Raw genomic sequence first — 23,818 nt, 5'->3', positions numbered from 1 at the left:
TTAACCCATATATCCTGGGTGTCAGGGATTTTAAAACTCTAGAATTAGAGAAATTGACAAGTGAATCCCCGCCCTTAGAAAACCCAGTCTAATACCGTAGGCACACGCATAGTCTAGGAAAGGGAGTCCTGCAAACGAGTCATAATTCCAGCTAGGGACGGACTAACACCACGAAGGTGAGCTTCCACTTGTCCTCATAAACAAAAGTTTACTGAGATGTATACATGTTAATTTACTTTTCACAAGGCACTGGAAAAGTATCCCCTATTCGACCTGTTTTGCCTAAGCTAAAAATGGGACTTAAATTTACCCCGTGCTATCTGAGCATCTTACTTTCCCCTTTATTGTTCCGCTCCTGAACCCGCTAGCACTTAGGGACTTACCTCCAGGATTCTTCACTTAAGTTTTCAGAGAGTAAAACCTGTGGCAAGGGGCTGGTTTCCACTCATCTGGTCACAACACCGCCCCCCCCTCCCCCCCGCAAAGGGGCCTGGAGCCCGCGGCCCTATCCAATCCCGCCCAGCGTGGCTCCGGGGACATCTCGACTCCCCTACACCCGGCTGGGTCCGGCCTCCCTCCCGAGTGCGGCGCAGAGGCGGGGCCGCACCTGCTGGATCTCCAGCTCCAAGTCGGGTTGCTGGCGGCCCAGCAGTTTCATGGGGAAGTTGGTCTGGGGCAGTAGCACCGTCTCCCGATACCTGCCATTACTCGAGTTCTGCAGCTCATTACTGGCCCCGGTGACTGATCGCACCAAAAGCCGCCTTGCTGTCCCCCGCCACCCGGGGCGACAGGGAAGGCAGGGCGGTCCCCAGAGACTCCGGGCGGCGGCCAGGGCCGCTGGGCCGGGGCCGCGAGGGCTCAGCCCCCAACGCATGGCGGGTCGACCCCAGCCTCCCCTGGATCGCCGGGTCTTTGGCCCCCACCCGGGCTCGAAGAAAAGGGGACCGCAGGAAAAAAAAACTCCTCCAGCAAAGTGGGAGTGCGCACGCGCGCGGGGCAAGGAAAAGCCTGGAGCTCGACCTCCCGAGTCCCGGACATCGGACAGTTCCGGGTCTTGGCTGCAGCCGCTGGGGGCTGGCTGGACCCGAGGGGCGGGGCCAGGTGTGGAAGCCGCTGGGCTCCTGGGTCAATCACAGCTCTGCCTCTTTTATATATATATATATATATACATATATATATATACACAAATATATATATATATACACAAATACATATACACACACACATATATATATAACTAAACCGAGTACATACGAGATAGTATCACTTCAACATGTAATTTATATAAATTATAAATAAGATACTTTGCATTCTGTCTCTTTGCACGCTGTCTGTGAGATTTGGTACCTATTGTACACCTACTGCACATCTCAATCCGTGCTAGTGACTGGCCAAGTCAGTGGTCAACAACCACACGGGGCTGACGGCTGCCTTAGGGTGCGGCGCTGCTTTAGTGAGTTCAAAGGTCACACCAATACTGTAAATCCACCTATTTTTCAGATTCCCTCTATGCCTGTTACTTCCCACTCCTATTCTGTTATCTGGTTGTCCAGGTCCTTGTAGTTCACAGTTGTTACCTCTTGGAAATGGCCTTCCTAATGATAAAACACAACATTTAGAAGATCTGGTATACATGAATCGAAAGAGAAATGAAACCAAAATGTTATATGGAGAAAGACACCACAAAGTAAGAAGGCAAGGGGCAAATAGTAAGCACTCCATCGATGGCAGCCTGTCACCTGGCACTGTCCCCAGCTCTTTACCTGTATCAACTCATTTAATCTTTAAACCCCATGAAGACACAACAGGCAGAAACTACCTGGTGGGGCGAGGTAGGTACTATGAGTATTACTATTTTACAGGTAAGGAGACTGAAGCCCCTGGACGTAAGTGCTTTTCCCAAGACCCAAGAAGTGCAGCTGGAATTCAAATCCAGGCAGCTGGCCTCCGGTGCCTGTTCTGCACAGTCACTGCCTCCCCTACACTCTACAGACATACCTGGGGGATTGCGGGTTCGGTTCCAGATCTCTGTAATAAAGCAAGTTTTACAATAGAGAGAGTCATAATCTTTTGAGGGGTGGATAGTCTTGCCTTCAGATCATAAAAACTGCAACACCATGATGCACAATAAACTGAGGCATGCCGTTCTCTTTCCCTCTGTTGCACTTGTAGTCATTGTGTTCCACCTTAAACTAATTCATCCCCGCCATACTTGCTATGGTGCAATAAATGGTCTTAACTCCCTGAGTTATTATGAAAACCAAATGAGAATGTGTAGGTGAAAGCCTTCTCAATTTGAGAACCCCATGGAATGGTAGCCATTTATCGATATTGCTCTCTGGTGAGTGTTTTAAAACGGAAATTGTTTGTTTCTAATTAGAAAAGCTTGAGAGTTACAGAGAGCACACAGAAACAAAATCACTTGCTAACTACTTTCTCCCCAAACCAATGGGGCTTTTTTTTAAATGCAATAATAAATTCTTTTTGTGAAAACCTGAAAGGCCTGAAGAGCCCAGTAAAGGCATGTCTCTAAACAAAACAAAACAAAACAAAGTGCTGTTGAATTGCATGAAACTGGAACACGCGTAAAACAGTGGGGAAAACATGTAAAAATGTATAAGGATTCTGCGCTTGCTTAGAGTTTTCATAAGTCTTTAAACTTCAAAACTACAGGGTGTATTACGCTCCACATTGTCCAGAGACACAAAGCAAGACTGCAGTCTCGGGACTCCTGCTCTAAGAAAAGGCCTGGACACATTGTATTGTTTGCATTTTATTTTTAACAATGAGAATATAGTTATAAGCTACTTATTTTTACAACGTTTAAAAATAGAGTAGTACCTTTATTGTGTCAACAAAAGCTTGCTACATGCCACCAAGCCAATGCCGACAGGAGTCCACAATCTCGGGTGCAGTAAAAGGAGAGACTTTATTTAGGTGAAGAGTTTGCCAACCTGGGAAAGGCAGCCTCCAGAGGAAACTGAAAGTGTGTTTCCCTAGGTCAAAGGGGGAGGCTTAATTTTATGGAGCAAGTCCCCGTCCTAGTCCTGGTATGGTCCAATTTCACGCAAAAGAGAAATCCAAATTTGCAGTTTGAGCTTACCTTCAATTGATAAAAAACACAACACTTCTGAAGGGCAATAAAGCGACGTGCAATATAATGAAGTATACCCGCAAGGGATTTGGTTTTCTAATCGCAGAATTTGTGTTTAAATGAAGGAGTTTAACCAATTTACATTTACTGTTATAACTGCTATGTTTATTAGCTCTGCTATCTTACTTTACGTTGGTTATGTTCTAATCGCAGTGCCTTGCACTTTAATATTGAAAAAAAATCGTTGGTTATTCGCTCTGCTGTTATTTTGCACGCCTGTCCCCAACACGCACCCATAACTAAAGCAGCACTAAGCGTGCTCCTTAAAAACAGGTGGATGCCTCCGCGAGTATAAAAAGACAGTTTTTGTTTTTGCTGGTTTTTAGTTTAGGCCGTGCATCAAGCCCCCCCAAAATCATTAATATGGTACACCTAGCCAGGAAGAGACCCCCAAGACTTCATCAGCAGGCAAACGCAAAAGGCCTCAGACCCCTTTAAAGAATAGGATGGTTGCTTTTGCGAAGACACACCTCCACTTTGCTTGCAGGTAACAGGAGCCGACCGAGAGCTCAAAGAAAACTCGGAGAACTGGAGTTTTCGGTGGGTCTGGAGTCGGACGGGGACGGGTGACGCAGCTGCTATGCGCCGGCGCCAAATTTGCCGCACGCGCAGTAGCTGAAGAAGGTGGGCCTTAAGTCGACAGACGTCCTAGTGGCCGGTACAAAGCGGTACGGGACGCCACGGAGGACCTGGTGCTTAATTACGCTTTTTTGGGGCTTATTCTAGGTGCGTTTTCCTCGTAGCTTTGTTCCTGGCTTTTTACTGTAAGTTTCTCTCCTGCAGGACAAGGCAAGGGCAGATTCTGGACAGATCCGAGTCGTCCCTTGGTCCCTAACACCACCCCTTTGCACAGGTGTGCAGAGATTCAAGGGATTTTTGTGTTCCAAACGGGTTACCGTGAATCTGATTGCGTCTCCAGATACTCCAGTTTCGGACCTGGATTCGTGAGTGTGGACATTTTGATTGTGTACCTGTGATTTTATTTTCGTGCTCCAAGGTCTTTATGGTTCTACCTTGTGTAAATATTAAGAACAAACCAAACCTGGACTGTGGGTTTATTGCACCAAAATTTGGGGACTGTCTTACTTCTAAAATTAAATTTCATTAAAACAGCAGACATTCTTCATGTCTTTTCTGAATATTTATAGGTTTGATTGATTGATTTACGTTTCCCTGAAAATATACATAATATTTGCTAGTTCAAACGTGTGCATTTTGCTTTTAATACGATTTTTTAACCTTCCCAAGAGGTTTCACCACTTTACATCCTTTGTAACTGCTCAGGACGATGCGCCCTCACAGTGTAGCCAGATCTGGGCACACTTTCTTATCTGCGCCAATCTCGCAAATGAACAATCATTTCTTGTGGCTTTAGTTTGCATTCCTTTCATAATTAGTGAAGTTGAACATTTCATGTATTTACCAGCCATCGTTTTGCTTTTTCTAGCGATGGCTGGTAAATACAATTTCTAGTGAAATTACCTGTTCCTGTGTTTTGCTAATTTTTCTTTTTGGTTATTCATCCTTTACCTCTGGGTATACAAAAACCCTTTTACGTAACAAAAATGAGCTTGTGTCTAATATGTGACATAACATTTTTTCCCTCGTTTTTGTCAATCATCTTTTCACATTGTTTATGGTACTTTGACTATATAAATGTTTAAATTTTCTTTTTTAATCAAGTGTATCAGTATTTCTTTTTATGGAGTCTTGGTTTTTGTCATGTTTATAAGTTCCTTTACCAAACCAAAAAAAATTTAGCCCAAGTTTTATTACTGTACTTTTATAGTTTCATTCTTTACTTTTAAAATCATGCATTGATCTGAAATTTATATTAATATGAAGAATGCAGAAGTAACCCAACATTTTTTAAATTATCAATTTCCCCACCATTTAGGCATAATTAACTTCCCCCATGATTTGAAATACCAGCTTTATTGTGTTGGGATATATCTCTGGAATTTATTTGAGTCCATTGATTTGTCACTAATTCTCCACAGGAGTAAAATGTTTTATTTTGTTTTAAGATTTTATTTATTTACTTTTAGAGAGAGGGGACGGGGGGGGGGGAGAGAAACAGAGGAAGAGAAACATAATTGTGGGAGAGAGACATCCATTGGTAGCTGTCTCTCGCACATTCCCAACTGGGAACCTGGTCTGCAACCCAGGCATGGGCCCTGACTGGGAATCGAACTGGCAATCTTTCAGTTTGCAGGCTGGCACTCAATCCACTGAGCCACACCAGCCCAAGCTAAACTGTTTTAATTACTATAATTTTATGTCATATTTTGGTAACTGGTAAAGAGAGCGTCTGATTGGTCTTTTTTCAGAATTTGCTCTGTTATGCTCACAATTTTATATTTCCATATGACCTTGAACTTTGGCATCATTTAGTCAGGTTCCAAAGATAACTAATCTCAGTATCTCGATCTTAAACTCATTAATTCACATAAGCTCACCACATTTATACTGAATTCAAGATACCTCTCCCAGGCTAAGAAAAAAAAAAAGGAAAGGATTTCTTTTGTTTTTATTCTGAATGAGCCATGTTGGTGGCTGTAAAGATTTCTCAAAAAATGGGAAGTTAGGGTGATTGCCAGAAGTGTTATCCAACCTTTTTTCATATGGACTCTAAGCCCCAAGCCCAGAATATGATTTAAAAGAAGCTCTGCTGTGATTCAGCATCATATTGGTTATCACGATACAGCCTCAAGGTCAAAATAACGTGGCAAAAGCTACGGGAATGTTTGAGCCAGTGTCACTCAGTGCTTACCTTGGGTCAGAGGCTGCCGCAAGTGCTTTCTGTGCGCCTCTCGTTTAATAATTACAATGCTGTGCAGTAGGGACTGTGGTGGGGCTCCATTTGACAGATTGAGGCACAGAGAACTTAAGCGGCTTTCCTAAGATCACACAGCTAGTATGCGCTGGGGCCATGACGGAGGCAATTGGATCCAGTGCCTGCCTTTAACTACTGTGCTGTGGTTTGAGAAAAGCTTGCAGAAGGCAGATCGGTTTCCCTCACTGTATGGTGGTGTGCCTGCACTTCCCAGGTATCATTTACCTTTGAACCAGTTAAGCAAAAGGTAGTGTTTTAGGACCCAGAGGTGTCAAAATGGTAGAGAAGGAAGCACAGTGAGTTTAATCTGAAGGGCTGTAAAGAAGTTAACTTGCAGATAGCTTTTGGCCTTGTTCTGTGTCCACCTGTACCAGCAACAGGTAATTCTCATTTGGGGTCTGGGGAAGAGTCCCGAAAAGGCCAATAGGAACTTTATTTTGTACAGATTTTGCATTTCAATAACATAATTAACTACATTTTCTTTATACAGAGTCAACATTGTATTCACTTGTTTAAAATGTGTAAGAAAAGGCGTAGGGCTAGGTGGCAGTAATATTTCGTCACTGATTCAGCTGGGACTGAAGAAATACTTCAAGGAAAACGGCAGAAAAATTTTCCTATTTGCCAACTCAAAATGACTTATAGGATCTCTATAAATCATTATGTGCTTTGCATCAAAACTTAATTTTTTACGTTCACATAAAACTGATGTTAACTGTAAATGGTGGTTCATCAATATAGTATACGTTCTATGAAGGATGTAGTAGAAAGACAAAGCCTAAAAGCTTTTGTTCTAGAGCATGTACTGTTGGCAAACGTAAAGGGAAGTGGTTTAGTCGTGTAGGAAACCTGACACAGTTGTAGCGATTGCTCAACCAGCTCAAAGGTAAGTGATAGCTGTAAATAGAACAACAACATACAGTGAGGGAAACTGATCCTCCGTTCATTGGTGCTGTCTTATGTAAGGTGGGGCCAGTGTGCATGGCTGCACAGCCACACACTACAATAGCCACGGTGGTTAAGACACGTGGATAGCACAGAATCGTTGCCTGAAGACTGCTTTTTCCAGTGCAGAATAAACCAGGTATATGGCTGGTCATGGACAGAAGGGAGTAGAGGTGAGGCCTTGTTTTCTGTTTGAGGTGTTTTTGAAATAGTAATTATCATACCCCATTTTTCCACATGTGACACCTAGTACATCAAGAAAATGAATATAGCTCGATTCTGATATAATAAGATAAACAATTCAAATACATTGGAACCCACTTCATTTTCATGCTAATTCCAGATGGCTGTTGGTCGCGGAGTGAGTGGCGATCATTACCTTTCAGTTTGCCTTTTGCTTTCAATTGTGTCTTCCTGCTGGAGGGTTTCAGATACTTGTTTATTGTCTCATGGATGCTCGTGATCCCTGTGACTGGAATGTGGATGATAGTAAAGGGATGCGAAGGCGCTAAAAGCACATCAAACACGCAGTCACAAACAGGTGGTAGAATGGGGAAGACTGCTGAATGGAGGCCTCTACTGTGTATGTCGTGTTCCTTTCTGGACTGAGACAGCGCTGGCTTGATTGGCGTGGAGTGGGGAGACTTTCTGCCCTGGGTCGATTCCCCACAAGTGCTCTGAAACAGAAATCAAGTGCAGTGTTCCTGGGCTCACTTGTGGGAGGGAAGGGAAGGAGGTAGGAATGTGCAGGGGAGGGGAGACCTCGGGCCGTGGTGAGTCCCCCTAAGGCCTCAGCTGACCGCACTGGGTATTGGGAAGCTAGGATGGCCCGTCAGCAGCCCAGCTGGAGAAGAGGGCGGCCTTTCTGTCCCTTTGTTGACCAGTTTCAGGTAAAGTGGCCCTTTGCAGCAGAAATCATACCCCCTTAAAAAGGTAGCAGCTAAAGGCCAGGCCCTGGGAACACTCGGCAGCTGAGAAAATAGATCCTTCAGTTCGAAAGGGAATCGGGGGGTGTGTCCCGGCATTCGCACAGTCACTGAAATGGCACAGTTTGAATTTGTGTTTTCAGAGATGAACGTATTTGATCCTAGAGGCTGCTCCATTTATATTTGTTTTGCTAGGGCTGGGAACTACTCTGATACTCGTTAGTTTTCTCCTTGATGGATCCTCCCTCCATTTAGTTATCCTGCCTCTTCTCTCTGTTGGGCTGCTGATGAGGGTGGTAGCAAATAATCTGATTCAATTTTATTTAATCTCTAAGGAAACACTCATTGATTTTCCATGCATTACTTGTGATCACATGCAGTCCCTCCCTTTTTTAATTACTCCACATATAGACCCACAGCCCCTGTGCTATTCAGACCTCTCTCGGCACTTAGCAGGTTTATGTTACAGACTTTCGGTTTCGATATTTTACCCCCAAGCCACCAAAATATGAGCTCTTCAAGGCAGATGTTGTCTATTTCCAGCCCCTGCAGCACCTTCCACAGTCTCTGCACCTTTCACATTTTGTGCATAAAACTTCTTCACGTTATTTATGGGCGTAGGCAGTTTCCCCCACGCTTCAAAGTGTCCCATCTGCAGACAAATAAAATGAAAGAATTTGTTGAGAGAGGGAATACTGAGACAGAGGCTTTTCCAAGTCTCCTTCAGGAATCTGTACTGTTCATTGGGGCAGTCCGAAGTAGCACATGAGAAATACATGTTGAGTTGCATTCAAGTAAATGAAAGCAGTAGTTGGCTTGGAAAGTAACGAAACCTTTCCCTCCGTTTCCTTTCAGGACTTATCATGGCTTCCGGCCCCACCCTGCTGATGCGGTTGGTAGCCTCGGCGTACTCTATTGCTCAAAAGGCAGGAACAATAGTCAGATGCGTCATGGCTGAGGGAGACCTGGGCATCGTGGAGAAGGTGCTGGAAACCCCAAGTATTCATTCTGGAGGTTGGCGCTCTGTCTGCGTGGTGCTGCACTCTAGGAGAATAGCACTTGGCATTGAGACGAGCAGCAACCTTCAGGGTGTCATAAGAGTGGATTTTCATAATCGTGCTTTATCTCGTAATCCACTAAACGTCCACTATGTTAGTTAGTATAGTCTGTAAATTACCTAACTAGGCGTATGTAAATCATAACATGTCACAATTCTTTGAAAGCAACTAATGAAGGAGGTTATGGCTGTTGATTCCAAGATTTTCCACTGGCTTTCACTAGCATGAATGACTACCTCATACATGGATTGAGTGCGTGCCATAGGCAAGCTATATATTGAATGTTAAGGTTGTTTGTTTTTATATTTCAGAAGTGGGAATTTATTCTGTACCCCAGGGAACTGCCTTGAATTATTAAAGTTAGGATTAGTGAGTGAGAGTTATAGAAGAATCCGTAGAAGGAATACCTTTCAGATAACTACAGATACAGTTTTTTAGCTTTGACTGCCTTGAATAAGTTATGCATTTCCTATCTCTTAAGCTGTTTAAGCAAAAGAGTGATCCAGAAATCTTACGAAAGCACTTTCTGAACTGTGAAGAAAATGTTCTCATAGTATAAAATCTCCTTTCTGGACTTTTCAGTGTAAATCCATGAGATTTACACTTGGCTTTTCTCATGGCTCTTCCATGAGAAAAGCCAAGCCAAGAAAGTGGTGGACTTGAATGGTGTTCAGTTCCACGAGTCTAGAAGCAGACAGTGCAGTTCGAATGACATGCACACTCACGCCTCAGGCATCGGGGCCGGTGTTTCTTACTGGCTGTGCTAACATTCCCTTCTCCGGCAGACTTGTGCCACGGACCTGCAGACCAGAGCGGACCGGCTGGCACAGCTGAGCATCTGCTCGTCACTGGCCCGGAAATTCCCCAAACTGACCATCATAGGGGAGGAGGTGAGGCTTGTCAGAGACCCTCACAGTGTTTTTGTGATGCCTGTTCCCCGCATGGATGTGTAACTGCTGCTTGAATGATCTACATGCCACTATTATGATGTCAAGCCTTACATCCACTGTTTTAAAGCAAAAATAACTGTATTCTTCAGACTTGAAGGAAATGTCTGATTACGAAATATTGTGGTCCATTTCTAGGTCAGGTGTCTCAATTCTTGACCATCCAAGATGTGGTTACTGTGATAATATGCAACATAACAAGCTAAAAGGCGGGCAGAATTCTAGAACCTTAGAATAAAATGGGTATTGAGTCTGTTTTTATTTTTTAATTAGGCGTCCTTACACAGGAATTCAAAGATGGTCATCCTGTGAAGGTGAAGGAATTGGCATCTCATGCAGTTGAGAGAGAAGTTATCTCATGTCAGAACCACTTATTTTGAAAAGTTTGGAATACTTAAAAATCCTCTTCTTTCTAACCTGTTCAGGATAGTCGAGTTGGGACTCTGTAGTCAGCTTTGATGCGCCGGATCTGGTGCTGGCTGCAGTTCTATTCGGTGTGCCCTAAAACTCTACACATACGCGGCAGGGCCGGTGAAAACCGCGACGCCGCGTGCCTCTGTTCGTGATGCAAGGTGCTCGGTAAACGGCACCAGCAACCGTGTTCTCTGCTGTAGGACCTGCCGTGTGAGGACGTGGACCAAGAGCTGATTGAGGACGGTCAGTGGGAAGAAATACTCAGGCAGCCCTGCCCGTCGCAGTACAGCAGCATCAAAGAGGAAGACGTACGGCCTGCGTGTCTCCCTAAGTCTCTCTTAATCTCTGTTTGTTTGGGGTTTGTTTTTGTTTTTTTCACCATAGTAAAGGAAATAGAAATTGGCCTATGACGACGAAAAGTTGACACTTAGGAAACAGAGGCAGCCGGGAACGCAGACACTTTCAGGGCCGCCATCGAGTGTCAGGCAAGCACGTGGAGGGTGCGGCCCGTTAACTCAGAGTTCAGCGTCTCCTGCTGTTGGTGCCGTCTCCACTCCAGAACTATGACTAACAGCCCTTCTAGGGAGAAAACCTGATTCCTTATTTAGCAGAGTTAGTAATAAAACATTTCACAGGCAGTTGGGGCTGGACGGAGACGAAGCAGATCGCTCCCTTATGTTTTTGGGAAGGCCGTGAAAATCGACTCGCTTTTTCCAGTTGCTTAAGTCTGTGACCTCAGATCACTATCATACTTCTTTAACTTTCTGATTATAACCTGTTGAACACATTCATTGAACACTTCCTGTGGGAAAAGGCTCTTCACTCTGGGGTATGAAGGATACAAAGGAAACGAGGGGTGTCGTTCTTCCAGAGTATATGCCTTTTCCGACAAGTTCACGTTAAGTATTACAATCTAGTGGTTCATGGCCATCTGTCCTGAATCAGGTCATAAGTCCTCAGTAGAAAGGACTTCTTTTACAGTCTGCTGGCAGTTGCACAAACTGTTTTTATTTGCCATGTGTAAACAGTGACCTCACCTTAAGTCAGCGTTTATGTACAGAGTCAGTAACAGCCACACGTGGTTCAAGACATTTTGGGGGCGCTTTCCCCGTGTCACCATCCAGACCCCAGTGTGTTCGTGGCATTGTGGTTAGCATTCAGCTGACGATAAACTTTTATCACTTCAGCAGTTCATTTTTATGATTCTTAAATCAGACTTTCTCCAATTTAGGAGGACTTTTCCCGCAATTATAAAACAATGACGTTTTTTGTTTGTTTTCTTTACTGTCACAAAACCGATGATATTGGCTGACGCCATCCATAATATAATTTCAAAAGTGAAAGAGTAGTTTTAGTTAATCTATTTAAGTCTGTTTTTTATGTATTGTATGCTTCATTTGGATATTTCCTTTTTTTTCAGCTTGTGGTCTGGGTTGATCCCCTGGATGGTACCAAGGAGTACACTGAAGGTTGGTGTGTCCCTTGTATTTGTATTGGGAGCTGTGGGCCCAGTATGTGACGTTGACTGTAAACACTCAGTGTGTTCTCTGAAAAGCCAGTGGTGCGTTCTGTGCCTGGGCCCTAAAGCTGCATTTGTGCACATCCTGCGTGACTGCTGTTTCATGTCAGGGATTATCAAAACCGAGAGGGACAACTCGTCCACCTGCAGTTCCTCCCCACATGCCACCTACCAGCTCCACAGTGTGATGTCACCTGCGTGACAGTAACTAACGTTAAACCAGTGTTACCAGGCCGAGCCCCAGCTGTGTTGGGGCAGAACCCCGACAAGAAGCACAGCTGCACTGCTCTCGTCCCTCTGCCCCCGTCCCCGCCCCCTTCCTGCTCACTGGCCCCCCCATCTGTGACCTGCTTTCTCTCTTTGTGGCCTCACCTTTGAAAATGAGTTTGCAAACAGTGCGATATTTCTCTCTTCTGAAGTTATGGGATATGAGAAAAACAAGAAAGCAGCAAATTAAAATAAAATGGGCATCATTAAAGTGAGAAAGACCAGGCTCAGAGCCAGAAATTTTAGGTATTAGGAGCAGAGTATATAAGCTTCGAGTTTTACGTACGAAATAAAAATCTACATGTGTTTTGTTTATGTTGGTTCTCAGCTTCATGGCTTGAAAAATGTCTCACATTACTAGAGAAATCTCTTTCTGTGTCCTTGCGTGAGACATGTAGGAAATGATTGGGTCATGCAGAGTGTGTGTGCACGTGTGTGCATGTGTATGTGCCTGGAAAACACCTGTGTTGAGAAATGGCAAAGCTCCACACAGCTTCAGTGAACACAGGGCACCCACACACCTTGTCTAGGGCCCCACTCCCCCCACCTCCTGGGAGTCGGACTCCCTGGCTTTGCGGAGGAGCCTGGGAACCTGCATTATAAAAACGACACCAGCTGCATCTAGTGCTGCTTGAAGGTGCCTGGACCGCACTTTGAGAGCCCGTCCTTGAGAGGGTTAAAGTGCAAGTGCAGAGAGTGATGGTGGAGTGGAGAGTGACCGAGCAGGCGCGAGTGGGGCGGGTGGTGTCAGACACAGAGGGATGTGATGGTAATGGCTGTGGACTTATGGCCAGTTCATTTCATCAGTTTTCAAATCGTGTGCTTGAGAACATGATTTGCAATGATTCTCTCTTAAAATTGGCACATTTTGCCGGAAGTTGAATTGATCATGGATAAATCATTGCAAATTCCTTACCTTTACTGCAAAAATAACTTGGAGCAATTCATGTGGTGATGATGAGTCATAACATGAAAAAGTCATGTAATAATTCTTATTCCTCCTTTATAGGTCTTCTTGACAATGTTACTGTTCTCATTGGAATTGCTTATGAAGGGAAAGCCATCGCAGGCGTTATTAACCAGCCGTATTACAACTACCAGGTATCTCTGTAACTGACACAATTCTTTTTCAATGCAACAAGGAAAGAGTTTATTTCGAGAGGTAGCCAGATGAGGAGACGGGAAGAAAACCCAACCCCACCTCCTGAGGCAGAAGAGACGATGGCTTTGCAGGAGTTTGAACAGGAGCTTCCGTGCAGAGGGCGAGGAACTGAACAATTCCTGACAAAGGCTGCTGAGGACTTGGCACAGAGGACAGTGTTTGCAGGGCTCCTGTGTGGGTCCCTCCGCCTGGCCGTGCTGTCTGAGGCCTTGTCTCCTGTTAGTGGGGACTCCTTGGAGTCTGCTGGGTTTTCCTCTGTGTTATCTTTCGATTCGGCCTTCTGATCCCTGGTGTTGCAACGGCTAAGCCATGTTCCAGCATCTCGAAACCTCCGTGGCACCCACTCACATTTCTTTACCTCTTGAGTCACTTCTGGTGTGGGAAGCCAGACATCTGGGCGTGAGGTCACTTGAGCAGGCCAAGGGGGGTCCGGGTGTCAGGAATGCCATCTCTGGCCACTAAGGAATGAGGATGGAGGCCTCACTCTATACCTGGCTGTGCTCTCCTGGTTCCTCACATGCCCGTGGGGAGCTTGGCTGTGGCGGCCAACAAGGAGGTGGTGGTACCTAGAAATGGCAGCCCATTCTGGCAGGGAGATGGAGGGGTTGGCACAAACATAAATGATTAGATAAATAATCGCAGTGTTAGGCGACTCCTGATGTAATCTGTTCTAGTGTTTTCCACCTTGGTCACACATGCATTCATCTTTTCAAAATACTGATTCTCACTCCCACCTGAGACCTGTAGAGTCAGCACTTCTGGGGGCATCGATCCCAAGGATGTGTATGTAATACACTGAGTGTGTTACATGTACTTTTTTATGTATGTCTTACAATTCAAATGCAGAAGTTTGGGGATTACTCATTGGTTTTTGATTAGTCTGGTCATTGAGACACCTGATTTACAGGTGGTTCTTCAAGCACAGTGAAGAAATGAACCATTTCAGTCAAGAAAGATGCTAGCCATGTTGTCCTCCAGGTAACACTGCACAGAGCCTGATACTGCATAGTCAGCAGAGAGCAGAACTACGTGTGTTATTGCACTCTGTTCTCTTATTTCTCTTTCTGTTCTACTTTGACTTTCTACTATACTCCCAACCAGTTGTCTTCCTTAGAAACAAGAGCTTAATGTCATTTTAAAGCAGGAATCTGTCATTAAATCACATTAAACTTTAAAGGGAATTATTGAGAGAAATACTTAAGGTATTTTACATTAGTGTGACCTCAATAGAACTTTGGAGAAATAACCAGAGTGGGGACTGTTATTTCCTTTTTTTTAAAGATTTTATTTATTTATCTTTAGAAGGGAAGGGAAGGAGAGAGGGAGAGGAATATCAGTGTATGGTTGCCTCTCATGTGTCCCCTGCTGGGAACTGGCCTGCAACCCAGGCATGTGCCCTGACTGGGAATCAAACCACGATCCTTTGGTTCACAGGCCCGCACTCAATCCACTGAGCTACACCAGCCGGGGGACTGTTATTTCTGAATTTCCAATTTCAGTTAAGAGCAGGATTAATCTCTTCTAAGATAAATTTGTTTTATTTTGCTTTTGTATGATAATAACTTTATGATCATGTGCTTCTGAGTATTATTTAAGCAAAATTAGTTATGCATTATTGGGAAAGTTTCTTATATTAACTATCTGTGAATTCTTTTAATATGATTTAAATGTTTGTATAGTGTTACAGGCAGACAGAAGTTTGGGGCTGTTATGTAAACTTTAAAATGAGTTCATACTGTTAGGTTACAGAGACATGTAGTTCATAGATAACACTGTAATGCATGATGCTTTTCATCAAGAAAGGGTATGAGTGCTTAGAAGTCGTTAATAATTTCTACCACTTCTGAAATCAGAAAATTGTATTCATTTTTCACAGAACAATGAAAAGCAGAAGTTAAGGGAACACAGGCACGAAGTGCAGGTGAGAAAAACAGCTAGGGTTTGGGCTCCACTGCTCAGTAGCAAAGAGGCAGGAACCCCGTGCGTGGTACCAGCTAGTCATTGTCAAGCCCCTGTACCAGTTCTCCGTCTCCTGTCGTTCCCCTTCGTCACCTGTCCCCCCCCCCATGTTCCTTTCTGTACACTTGCTTTACCCTCTTTCTTCCTCCTCTCTCTTGCTTATGCCTTAAAATATGTGGCAACAAGTGGAAAGTTGCTCAGCTTGGTTGGTAGTATTCAAGGCTGAATATTCAATTTCAAATCGTCGTCATCACCATAGTGGCTAAAATTTATGTAGAGCTTACTGTGCAGTGCCAGACTCAAGGTTCACATGCACTATCTCATTTAATCCTCACCGTCATCCTCTTAGGCACCTTTCCCCTGTTTTAAAGGAAGGAAACCAAAGCTGAACTTGCGCAAGGTCACCCGGTTTGTCCACAGCAGGTCCAAGCTCCTGTGCATTATTCTGTGTTGCTCTCTCGAGACACTGAAGCTGGTGGGCCACTCAAAGGAGACAGTGTGGCTTAGTGCCAAGACATGCGGTCTGTCTCTCATTACATTGGAGCTGGCTGCTTAACCACTAGGAGACCGAGCTAACTCATCAGTAAGATGAGACTGTTGTTCTCATTACCCCCTGAAAGCTGTGTGGAGCCTTTGAAGGAGAGAGCCAGTGAGGGAGATCGAGGTCCGGAGCACGGAGGAAGCCAGCTGGCTGCCTCAGGGGATTGCCTGGCACCACCCCACCAGATCACAGGTTCCCTGGTCCCTACTCTTGGCCTCCATGTTCATTTATGTGACTTTTTCAGGACCAGAATACCCGTGTCCACTGTTGGTATTGCTTTCCTTTCTTTTTCAGGGTAACTGAAAAGCAGAGTAAGTAGGCTTCTTGAGAGCACGAAATGAGGCTCATCGATCAGTCGGGAGCCTGGTGAGCACACACGCAGCCCACGTGTGCGTTCCCAGTTTCAGCCCCTCCTGTAGTATGGACTCAGGAGGGAACAGAATAGAGGGAGCACACACACGTACACTGAGCACCCAGGGCTTGCCCTTTGGGGCCTTCGTTGCCCCATTTGGAGGGAATGGTATCGGCAGACAGCCTCCAGCTGCCAGTGTTTAAGGGATTGCCTGCCCTGTACAGAGCTGCCTCCCCAGTGACATGCACCTTCCCAAGTCAGTCCCTTTCCAGGGATAGCTGATCGTTACAGGTGTATAAAGGCCTGGCATTTCATCCCAACTAGGGACCCACTGCAGGCCCTTCTAGCTTCAGAGCTCCCCACAGGGTCAGCGGAAGCCGTTGGTGGCTGTGCGTCACAGCTCCGTTTGCCTGCCAGTGCCACCTTCCCTCCTGCCAACACGTGTGGGGCTCAAGGGCGCTCTTCAGGAAACATCTGCCTGTCTCAGCGTCTGCTTCCCCAGGAATCCAGCCCACGGCACGGCCTGCTTCACTGTGACGACCCCAGTCCCTGCTGTGGGACGGACTCAGTGGTGTGTGAAAGCATGTGGCAAGTAAATGAGGCAGGCTAGTCAGGCTAGTCTGATGACGAGGAACATTGGCTTTGAACATGATGAGCCCAGGTTTGCTCAGGATCTCCCTAGGGTCCTCGGTCAGGTTACTCAAGAATTCCAGTCTCTCTTCTCATCTGTGAAATAAGGGTTCCTACTTAATGGGGTTGGAGATTAAATGAGATAATACATGTATGCACTTAGTGTGGTGCCCGGTGCATGTTAAGCATTCAGTAATGTACAGACATACATGCCTGTATGTCTGTAATATATGTCTCAGGTTAAATAGTGGTATTTGGTGACTTTGTGTGAATTATTTTATGCATTAGATTTACTTTCCATAAAACACAGGTTATGTTTTTCTACATGAGGTGCATAATTATAGCAATTTTGGTTGAAAATTCTTTGAGAAAATACAGATTCTAAGATTGCATTCTCATTGTCATTTTACTACCACAATGGCCAATAAAATCTTTGACCTTGACCCCCATTATCCATGGCTGCTCTTCAGTATCAGCCTATTCAGTTGTTCTGTTCTGTCTCCACAGCAACAAAACACATCGTCACCATTACTATTCCCACATCCTGTTGTTTCTCAGATACTCAGGAGTATAGTCAACACATGGTGTTTCATTTCCTTAGGTACCTTTTGCAAACAGGTATTTTGTATACAGTAATGAGCTTATTCCACGGCTCAGAGAGCAGCAGGAACTAGCGTGTGCTGTTTCCTTCCCTGAAGACTTCGGGGAATCACCAAAAGTTCCCCTTCAGTACCCTTGACAACAGGAATAATTCGTTGATTCTCTAGGGAAAATTGTTGATGGTGTTGTTCTGTACTTTATGATACGTTATCATGCATTTGCCGAGACAACTGAGCATCCCACTTATGGCTAACATGTTTCTCCCGGTAACCACAAGCTTTGCTCTTGTCTCCCCCGTTCACTTAGGCAGGACCAGACGCTGTGCTGGGAAGGACCATCTGGGGCATTTTAGGTCTAGGTGCCTTTGGGTTTCAGCTGAAAGAAGTGCCTGCCGGGAAGCACATTGTCACCACCACCAGGTCCCACAGCAACAAGCTGGTCACAGAGTGTGTCGCCGCCATGAGCCCTGACCACGTGCTGCGCGTGGGCGGCGCTGGAAATAAGGTAAGGAAACCACCCGCCTCCCACTCTGAGATGCTGTGGCATTGCTGTAAGAAATGCTGAGCTTTTAAAGAATGTCAAATAAGAGTTTGGCAGGAGAGATTAAAAATTGTGATTTGCCATTCAAAGCACATTTCAGCAACATTTGAATTTTTTGAATGCGAAGGTTCAAGTGTCTTTTTACCAAAGTTATTTCAGTGAAAATACGTTGTATGTCATTAGGATCAGATCCCGCGCCTCCCGCCAGCCCCTATTTTCTCAGGGACCCTCTTGCTCCCAGACCTTTGTCCTGCAGACTTGAAGGGTGGGCCTGCCCCTTCCTTCCTGCGTATTTCCCCAGGGTTTTGTCTAGGCTTCTGTCCTCCTGAGAAAATTTTGGCATGGAGCACAATGTGATCTATGTTCCTAACCTCGACCTCTTCTCATTCGATTGCCCCTGGGTCCCATCCAGTTGAAGGGTGATGACACACTTCCACCTCTCAAACTCAGCCTGTGGAGTGGAGCTCATCTTCTTCTCCCTGCCCCCCTGATGTGCTCCTCCCCATTTCCTTTCTGGTTGGTGGTGCCACCATTGTCCCAGCTGTTCCAGCTGTCGCCTGCAAGTCATCCCAGACCCTCCTTTCCTCAGTCCTGTCGGCCTGGTCTTGGCTGCAGATCTGATTCTCCCCGCTTCTAGAGCAGTCTCCCTGGTTAACTGTGGTCTCCACAGTGCCACCAGAACAATCAGAAATGCATATGTCACTGTCCTGCCCAAATCCTTGGATGACTTCCCTTGACAATCGTTTAAAGTCTTAGCCTATGAAAACACCTGGCTGGTATAGCTTAGTGGATTGAGTGCAGACCTATGAACCAGAGGGTCACAGGTTTGATTCCCAGTCAGGGCACATGCCTGGGTTGCAGGCCAGGTCCCCAGTGGAGGCCATGTGAGAAGCAACCACACACTGATGTTTCTGTCCCTCTCTTTCTCCTTCCCTTCCCTTCTAAAAACAAATAAAAATCTTAAAATAAAGTCTAAGCCTATGAGAATAGAATGCAAATTCCTCTGTGTCCTGACTCCCGAGCACCCCTCAGCCTCATCCCCTGCCACCCCCACCACGTCACACCCAGACTTTTCTGATACTGAAGTGCACGGATCAGATGTGCATTTCACACTTGGGTGCCTGGCACAGTGAAGACAAGTAATGTTTATTGAACTGGATGGAATTCATTTTCCTCCTACCTTTTGGAAGCAATAATCGACTACTTTTAAATTTTCTAAAAGCATTTACTGAGAAGAGAATGAAATGGGAATTTAAAAATAATAGTATTTTGAAAAAAATCTGAAACATTTCAAAGTGCAAACATACTCCTAGTACTCACTGAAATATGATTCCTCTTTGCCCCTATCCTTGTAACCACAGAACGCCATTCCCTCTTGTTCCCAGGGGCACCATTCTTCTCAGTCCCCATCATGTACCACTCCCTGCTTCCTCTTGTGAAAAGACTGTGTTGGGCGTCTGTTAACTTTTTCACACCAAGGACCCCTCCGAATCTAATGGAGGCTGCAGCCCGGCTCCCCTCACAAATACCCCTGGCATAGTGCCCGGCACATAATGAAATAATACACACTTGTTTCATGGAAGAAAAGCCTTTACTCAAAAGCTACAGCAAGGTGTGGTCCTTGGAAGGTGTTCCTGATCGCCACTCACAGGAATAATTGGTTACATTGTGTTTGCTGACATTTTCCTCCTCCTCCTAGTGCCGATGTTTGAAATCTGACCTTTGCAGTAGCACAGTGTAACAGGAAGGAAAATCAAGGAACAAATCCAAGTTTGATATAGCAAGTTACTATTTTGAGTCATGCAGTTTCTATCAGTGGCCTCAGTTCTATAGGAATGTGACAAGAATTATTAAGATGACTGTCTAAAAATTCATATTTGGTAATGCAAATAATAATAGATGCGACCCCAAAGATGGGCGGCTAACCACTTGTTAGACTGACCAGGCAGCGTCGCACGTCTGCTAGGACTTGCTACAATTTCCACGTTACTGTGCTCCGTGATACTTCTCCATCCTTTCTGTAATAGTGGTCAGTTGTTCGCACGGTTAAAACCACTTTAATTTTTCTATGGTAAATATATTTTGCTTTTACAGCCAGAGGGAAAAGATAAACTATTTTATCTAACTTAGAATATGAAGACTGTTCAGATAGCCTTGTTGTAGTGAGTTTATTGACCACTTTCCCCCTTCTGATATTATTGTGTTTTCTGCATGTCTCTTCATAATACTCTGTAATGCAAACCTGCTAAAGGCTTTGACCTAAGTGGAGTCTAACAGAGGAATTGAAATAGATTTAATAGAAACAAGCAGTTTTCTCTTATTTACACCTCATTCATTATCTTTACAGATTATTCAGCTGATTGAAGGCAAAGCCTCTGCTTATGTTTTTGCAAGTCCTGGATGTAAGAAGTGGGATACTTGTGCTCCGGAAGTTATTTTACATGCCGTGGGAGGTTAGTCTGTTTTAATTGAGAGGATTACAAATTTCATACAGTGTTCATTTTATGCTAAGACTGTATTTCAGTAACACTACTCTAACTAGACTCTTAGGGTATAGAAGCTAGAAAGTTAGGGAGTGTCCAGTCCAGCCCCCACATCTCATATGTGAGAGAGTAGATTGTCAGCCAATTCTTTTTTCTTTACTTAGAGTTTCTGTTTTTGGACCTTGATCTGCATACAGTTAATTTAATTATTAATTAATTAATTAATATTATTATTAATTTGTGGCTTTAATGCATGTAGGATTTTTTCCTTCAAAAGTAATCTATTATTATTATCATCACACCACCTAATTTCTTTTAAGCCAAGGTTGGTAAATCTCCCTGAACTAGTGCTAAAGGCCATAGAGTTAGAATTTTTTAAATCTGAATGAAAATATATTACAAATATGTATGTAGTAAAGTGATTTTTACCGTTTCAAGTGTAAGTACCCAGTCACACCTTGATTTGCTTTGTTCTGCTCGTCCCCCAGCACATGATGCGCCAGTGTCTCATTCACATGCTACTTGACCAGGAGGTTTAAGTCATCACAGCCCATTCTCTTTACAATGGCAAATGAAACTGTAATATAACAGTTACGGTTTATGAACATACTCCACTTAAACTCTTCCAAATAACATGTTACTATTAAACGGTAGACTAAAGAAAATACTCTTGAAAATGGAAACTGTGGCGATGAAGTATAACCAATAGGAAAAGTAATCAACTCAGGAAAAGAGAAGTGAATTGACACTGAGAAATATAAATTGAAAATGCCAAATGATATTATTTTAATCAGAAGAAAAAATGGGCCATGGCTGGGTAGCTCAGTGAGTTAAGAGTGTTGTCCTGATAAGCCAAGGTTGTGGGTTTGATCCCTGGTCAGGGCACATAGAGGAAGCAACCAATGAATATTTAAATAAGTGGAACAACAAATCAGTGTGTGTGTGTGTCTTTCTCTGCACCCCCTTCCTTTCTCTCTCTCAAAAAAATTCTTTAAAAAGTAATGCTCTACCCTCTAGTTAAAATTTTTCTGTAGTCTTAAATTTCAAGTAAATTAACACCCATCACTTCCCTTATTTTATCCAGAATTGGATATTATTGTATAGGGAAGCAAGAGGCACTTAAAACAATGAAATATAATTGTAGAACCAGCCATTCACATTGATTTGATGTTTTTTTTCTGCAGGCAAGTTAACCGATATCCATGGGAACGCCCTTTGGTATAACAAGGAAGTGAAGCACATGAACTCCGCCGGGGTCCTGGCCACTCTGAGGAACCACGACTACTATGCAAGTCGAGTTCCCGAGTCTGTTAGAAACGCACTTGTTCCCTAGAGGAACGTCGCATTTACTCAGCTGGAGAAGGACAGCTGCAGGAACTGGAAATGCGCGGAGATGTTCCTGAGGTCTCAGCCCCATATCCAGAAATCACTGCAGTTGGTCCCGACACTAAGGAGATGCTGAAGCCCTTGGACTTTTGGCAGTCGGCCCAACCTGTAGTTGGGATAAATTTCAAAACACCACATGGAGCCATTTGAATCTTTTTCCTGTGGTATGATATTATCAATAAACCTCGGGCAACCTAAAAAATTGCACTCATTCTTCAAGGGAACATCCCATTTACTTAGCCAGGAGAATGACTTGGTTCTCAAAATAATACAGTTTAAAACTAAGTGGATGGCATTAGAGCTCCCCATCTATTCCCTGTTGATCACTAATTTATCTTCAGGTGCTTAGTAGAATATAGATCTTAAAAATGTTGTGATTAATTAACCAGACTGATTTTGATGTCCGGGTAATCTATAAAGTCTGACACATTTCTTTCCCTCCTTTTATTTGAAGAAATGAAACAAAGGTTTAGTTCCAACTGACTGTCCCAGTCAATTGTTTAATCAACATTCCTATTGTATAAACCAGATTTTTTTTTTAAACCAGATTTCTTTAGGATACAGAAGCACAAGTTATTAATCACATCCTTGTTTTCAAGTAATTTTTAAAGTTTTCAAGTTTTGAATACACTGAAATGTCATTATGTATGTTGATGAAACAGATTTATGGAAAAAGCTTCTTTATAATAAATTATTTCATTCTAGCTGGTCTCTGCCCAGTGCTTTTATTTATTTTTGTTTGAATTTTCTTAAAACATTAAATTACAGTTGACATACAATTTTATATTAGTTTCAGGTGTGATTAGACATTTATGTAACTTACAAAGTGATCACCCCTTATAAGTCTAGTATCCATTTAACTATCCAGTGCTGGATTAAGCAAGCGGCTGAAATTAATCATTCCTAAACCCAACTGCCTTCAGGATAAAATCCAAGTTCCTTATAGTAGCATATAAACCTCTTAATGTTACAGCTTTTTCCTTCTCCAGTATCAGCTCAGATCACATACGTACTCTGCAGAATATTTTCATGGTTCCTATTTGACATTATACTGAAACCCTAAACAATAAAAGAGATGACACATAAGAGATAAATAACCAAATAGAAAAAGTTACCTAGAAAATGCGACCCAAATAAAAGAAAGAACACTCTTGGAATAAAAGCATCCAATGTGACAGCAACACCAGGACTCACCAGTATACCTTGCCTTCCTGAAAGCAGGTTTCCGTGTGTGCCACAGCTCCACACTCTAATAAAAAGTCATTTTTATTGATGACACCTATTTGCTTGATTCCATGCTCTCAAAGTCAACAGTGATGGGCGACTGGGATGCACTGAGTGATTGAGATGCAAGTAAATGATTGTAGAGGTTAAAAAGTGACAATGATATTTAGAATGAGAAAATTGGCTCTATGAAATGTTTTCCCGTATGGATCAAGACAAGGGTAAAGTAATACGTGTAATGTCTCACCTTAGGTAACGAGAATGGGGAACTCTGGAGATTTGTTATTTACACTCTTAACGTGAGTCAACTGTTCACTGTGGCTGTAAAGCGCTAATGTGCATTAATAGCATTATAATGGGCAATGTAAGTACTCTGATGACACAACTGGGGAACATTTTGTTCAGCTTTGAGTATCACATTAAAGGGCACATTGACTAATAGTGTGTTTGGAAAAGGGCAGCTGGACTAGATTAAAACTACCATTTGAAGGTTTGTTGAAAGGACTGGAGACAACTGGCCTAGGGAGCAAAGGCATGGGAAACATAGTGACAGTCTGATGTATGAGAGTGCCAGGTGGAGGTGCCTGGACCAGTTCTGAACGTCCTCAGAGGAAAGTGGACAGGGGTACAGAAAAGCAGACTGAGGTGCATAGTAACAGGTATTTAGAAGCAGAGGGGTTCACCTTAAGCAGTATTAAACTCCTCATCACTGAAAGTGTTCTCAAACATGTTATCTGGTTATTCACTTGTCCAATAAATGATTCCAGGATTCTCTCTATCCCTAGTGCATTATATATAGTAGAAAACACTCAGTATGATATCCAAGATAAGGTTTTTCAGCAAACAAGAATCTTAAGTATTAGCAGAGTGTGCAG

The 23,818-nt window shown here is 43.7% G+C and overlaps 2 protein-coding genes across 5 annotated transcripts in view; one reads left to right on the top strand and one right to left on the bottom strand.

The window, feature by feature from the left end:
- IARS2 (isoleucyl-tRNA synthetase 2, mitochondrial) overlaps nucleotides 1–981 on the bottom strand; it is a 32,681-nt gene extending 31,700 nt beyond the window's left edge. The window contains exon 1 of the mRNA XM_037128370.2: nucleotides 608–981. Coding sequence (XP_036984265.2) covers nucleotides 608–874 — 267 coding nt within the window. The 5' untranslated portion in view covers nucleotides 875–981. The remainder of the gene's footprint in view (nucleotides 1–607) is intronic.
- Nucleotides 982–3,784: 2,803 nt separating this feature from the next.
- Nucleotides 3,785–22,428, top strand: BPNT1 (3'(2'), 5'-bisphosphate nucleotidase 1). 4 transcript variants are annotated; one of them, XM_053667335.1, is made up of 11 exons: nucleotides 3,792–3,918; nucleotides 4,008–4,098; nucleotides 8,717–8,844; nucleotides 9,705–9,809; nucleotides 10,481–10,588; nucleotides 11,701–11,749; nucleotides 13,076–13,167; nucleotides 15,105–15,149; nucleotides 17,617–17,814; nucleotides 20,198–20,303; nucleotides 21,518–22,428. In XM_053667335.1, exons 3-11 carry the CDS (start codon nucleotides 8,725–8,727, stop codon nucleotides 21,664–21,666), a joined length of 972 nt encoding a protein of 323 aa, XP_053523310.1. In that variant the 5' UTR covers nucleotides 3,792–3,918; nucleotides 4,008–4,098; nucleotides 8,717–8,724; the 3' UTR covers nucleotides 21,667–22,428. The 4 variants fall into 4 exon arrangements, with proteins under 4 accessions (XP_036984237.2, XP_036984239.2, XP_053523310.1 ...); XM_037128342.2 differs by lacking the exon at nucleotides 4,008–4,098 and having other exon boundaries at nucleotides 3,785–3,880; XM_053667336.1 differs by lacking the exon at nucleotides 4,008–4,098 and having other exon boundaries at nucleotides 3,897–3,918.
- Nucleotides 22,429–23,818: the final 1,390 nt, after the last annotated feature.

Source organism: Artibeus jamaicensis, unplaced genomic scaffold, assembly GCF_021234435.1.
Source record: "Artibeus jamaicensis isolate MK-2021 breed Jamaican fruit bat unplaced genomic scaffold, CSHL_Jam_final contig_467, whole genome shotgun sequence".
Taxonomy (NCBI): Eukaryota; Metazoa; Chordata; class Mammalia; order Chiroptera; family Phyllostomidae; genus Artibeus; species Artibeus jamaicensis.
This window is presented reverse-complemented; position numbering and strand designations above follow the sequence as displayed.

What these genes read in the sequence shown, in the direction of transcription:
- BPNT1 (XM_037128342.2), top strand. Translation starts at nt 8,725, where the DNA reads ATGGCTTCCGGCCCCACCCTGCTGATGCGGTTGGTAGCCTCGGCGTAC. An exon ending in AACACAGGCACGAAGTGCAG is followed by an intron (nt 15,150 to 17,616) that starts GTGAGAAAAACA and finishes CCGTTCACTTAG; the next exon opens with GCAGGACCAGACGCTGTGCT. An exon ending in TATTTTACATGCCGTGGGAG is followed by an intron (nt 20,304 to 21,517) that starts GTTAGTCTGTTT and finishes TTTTTTCTGCAG; the next exon opens with GCAAGTTAACCGATATCCAT.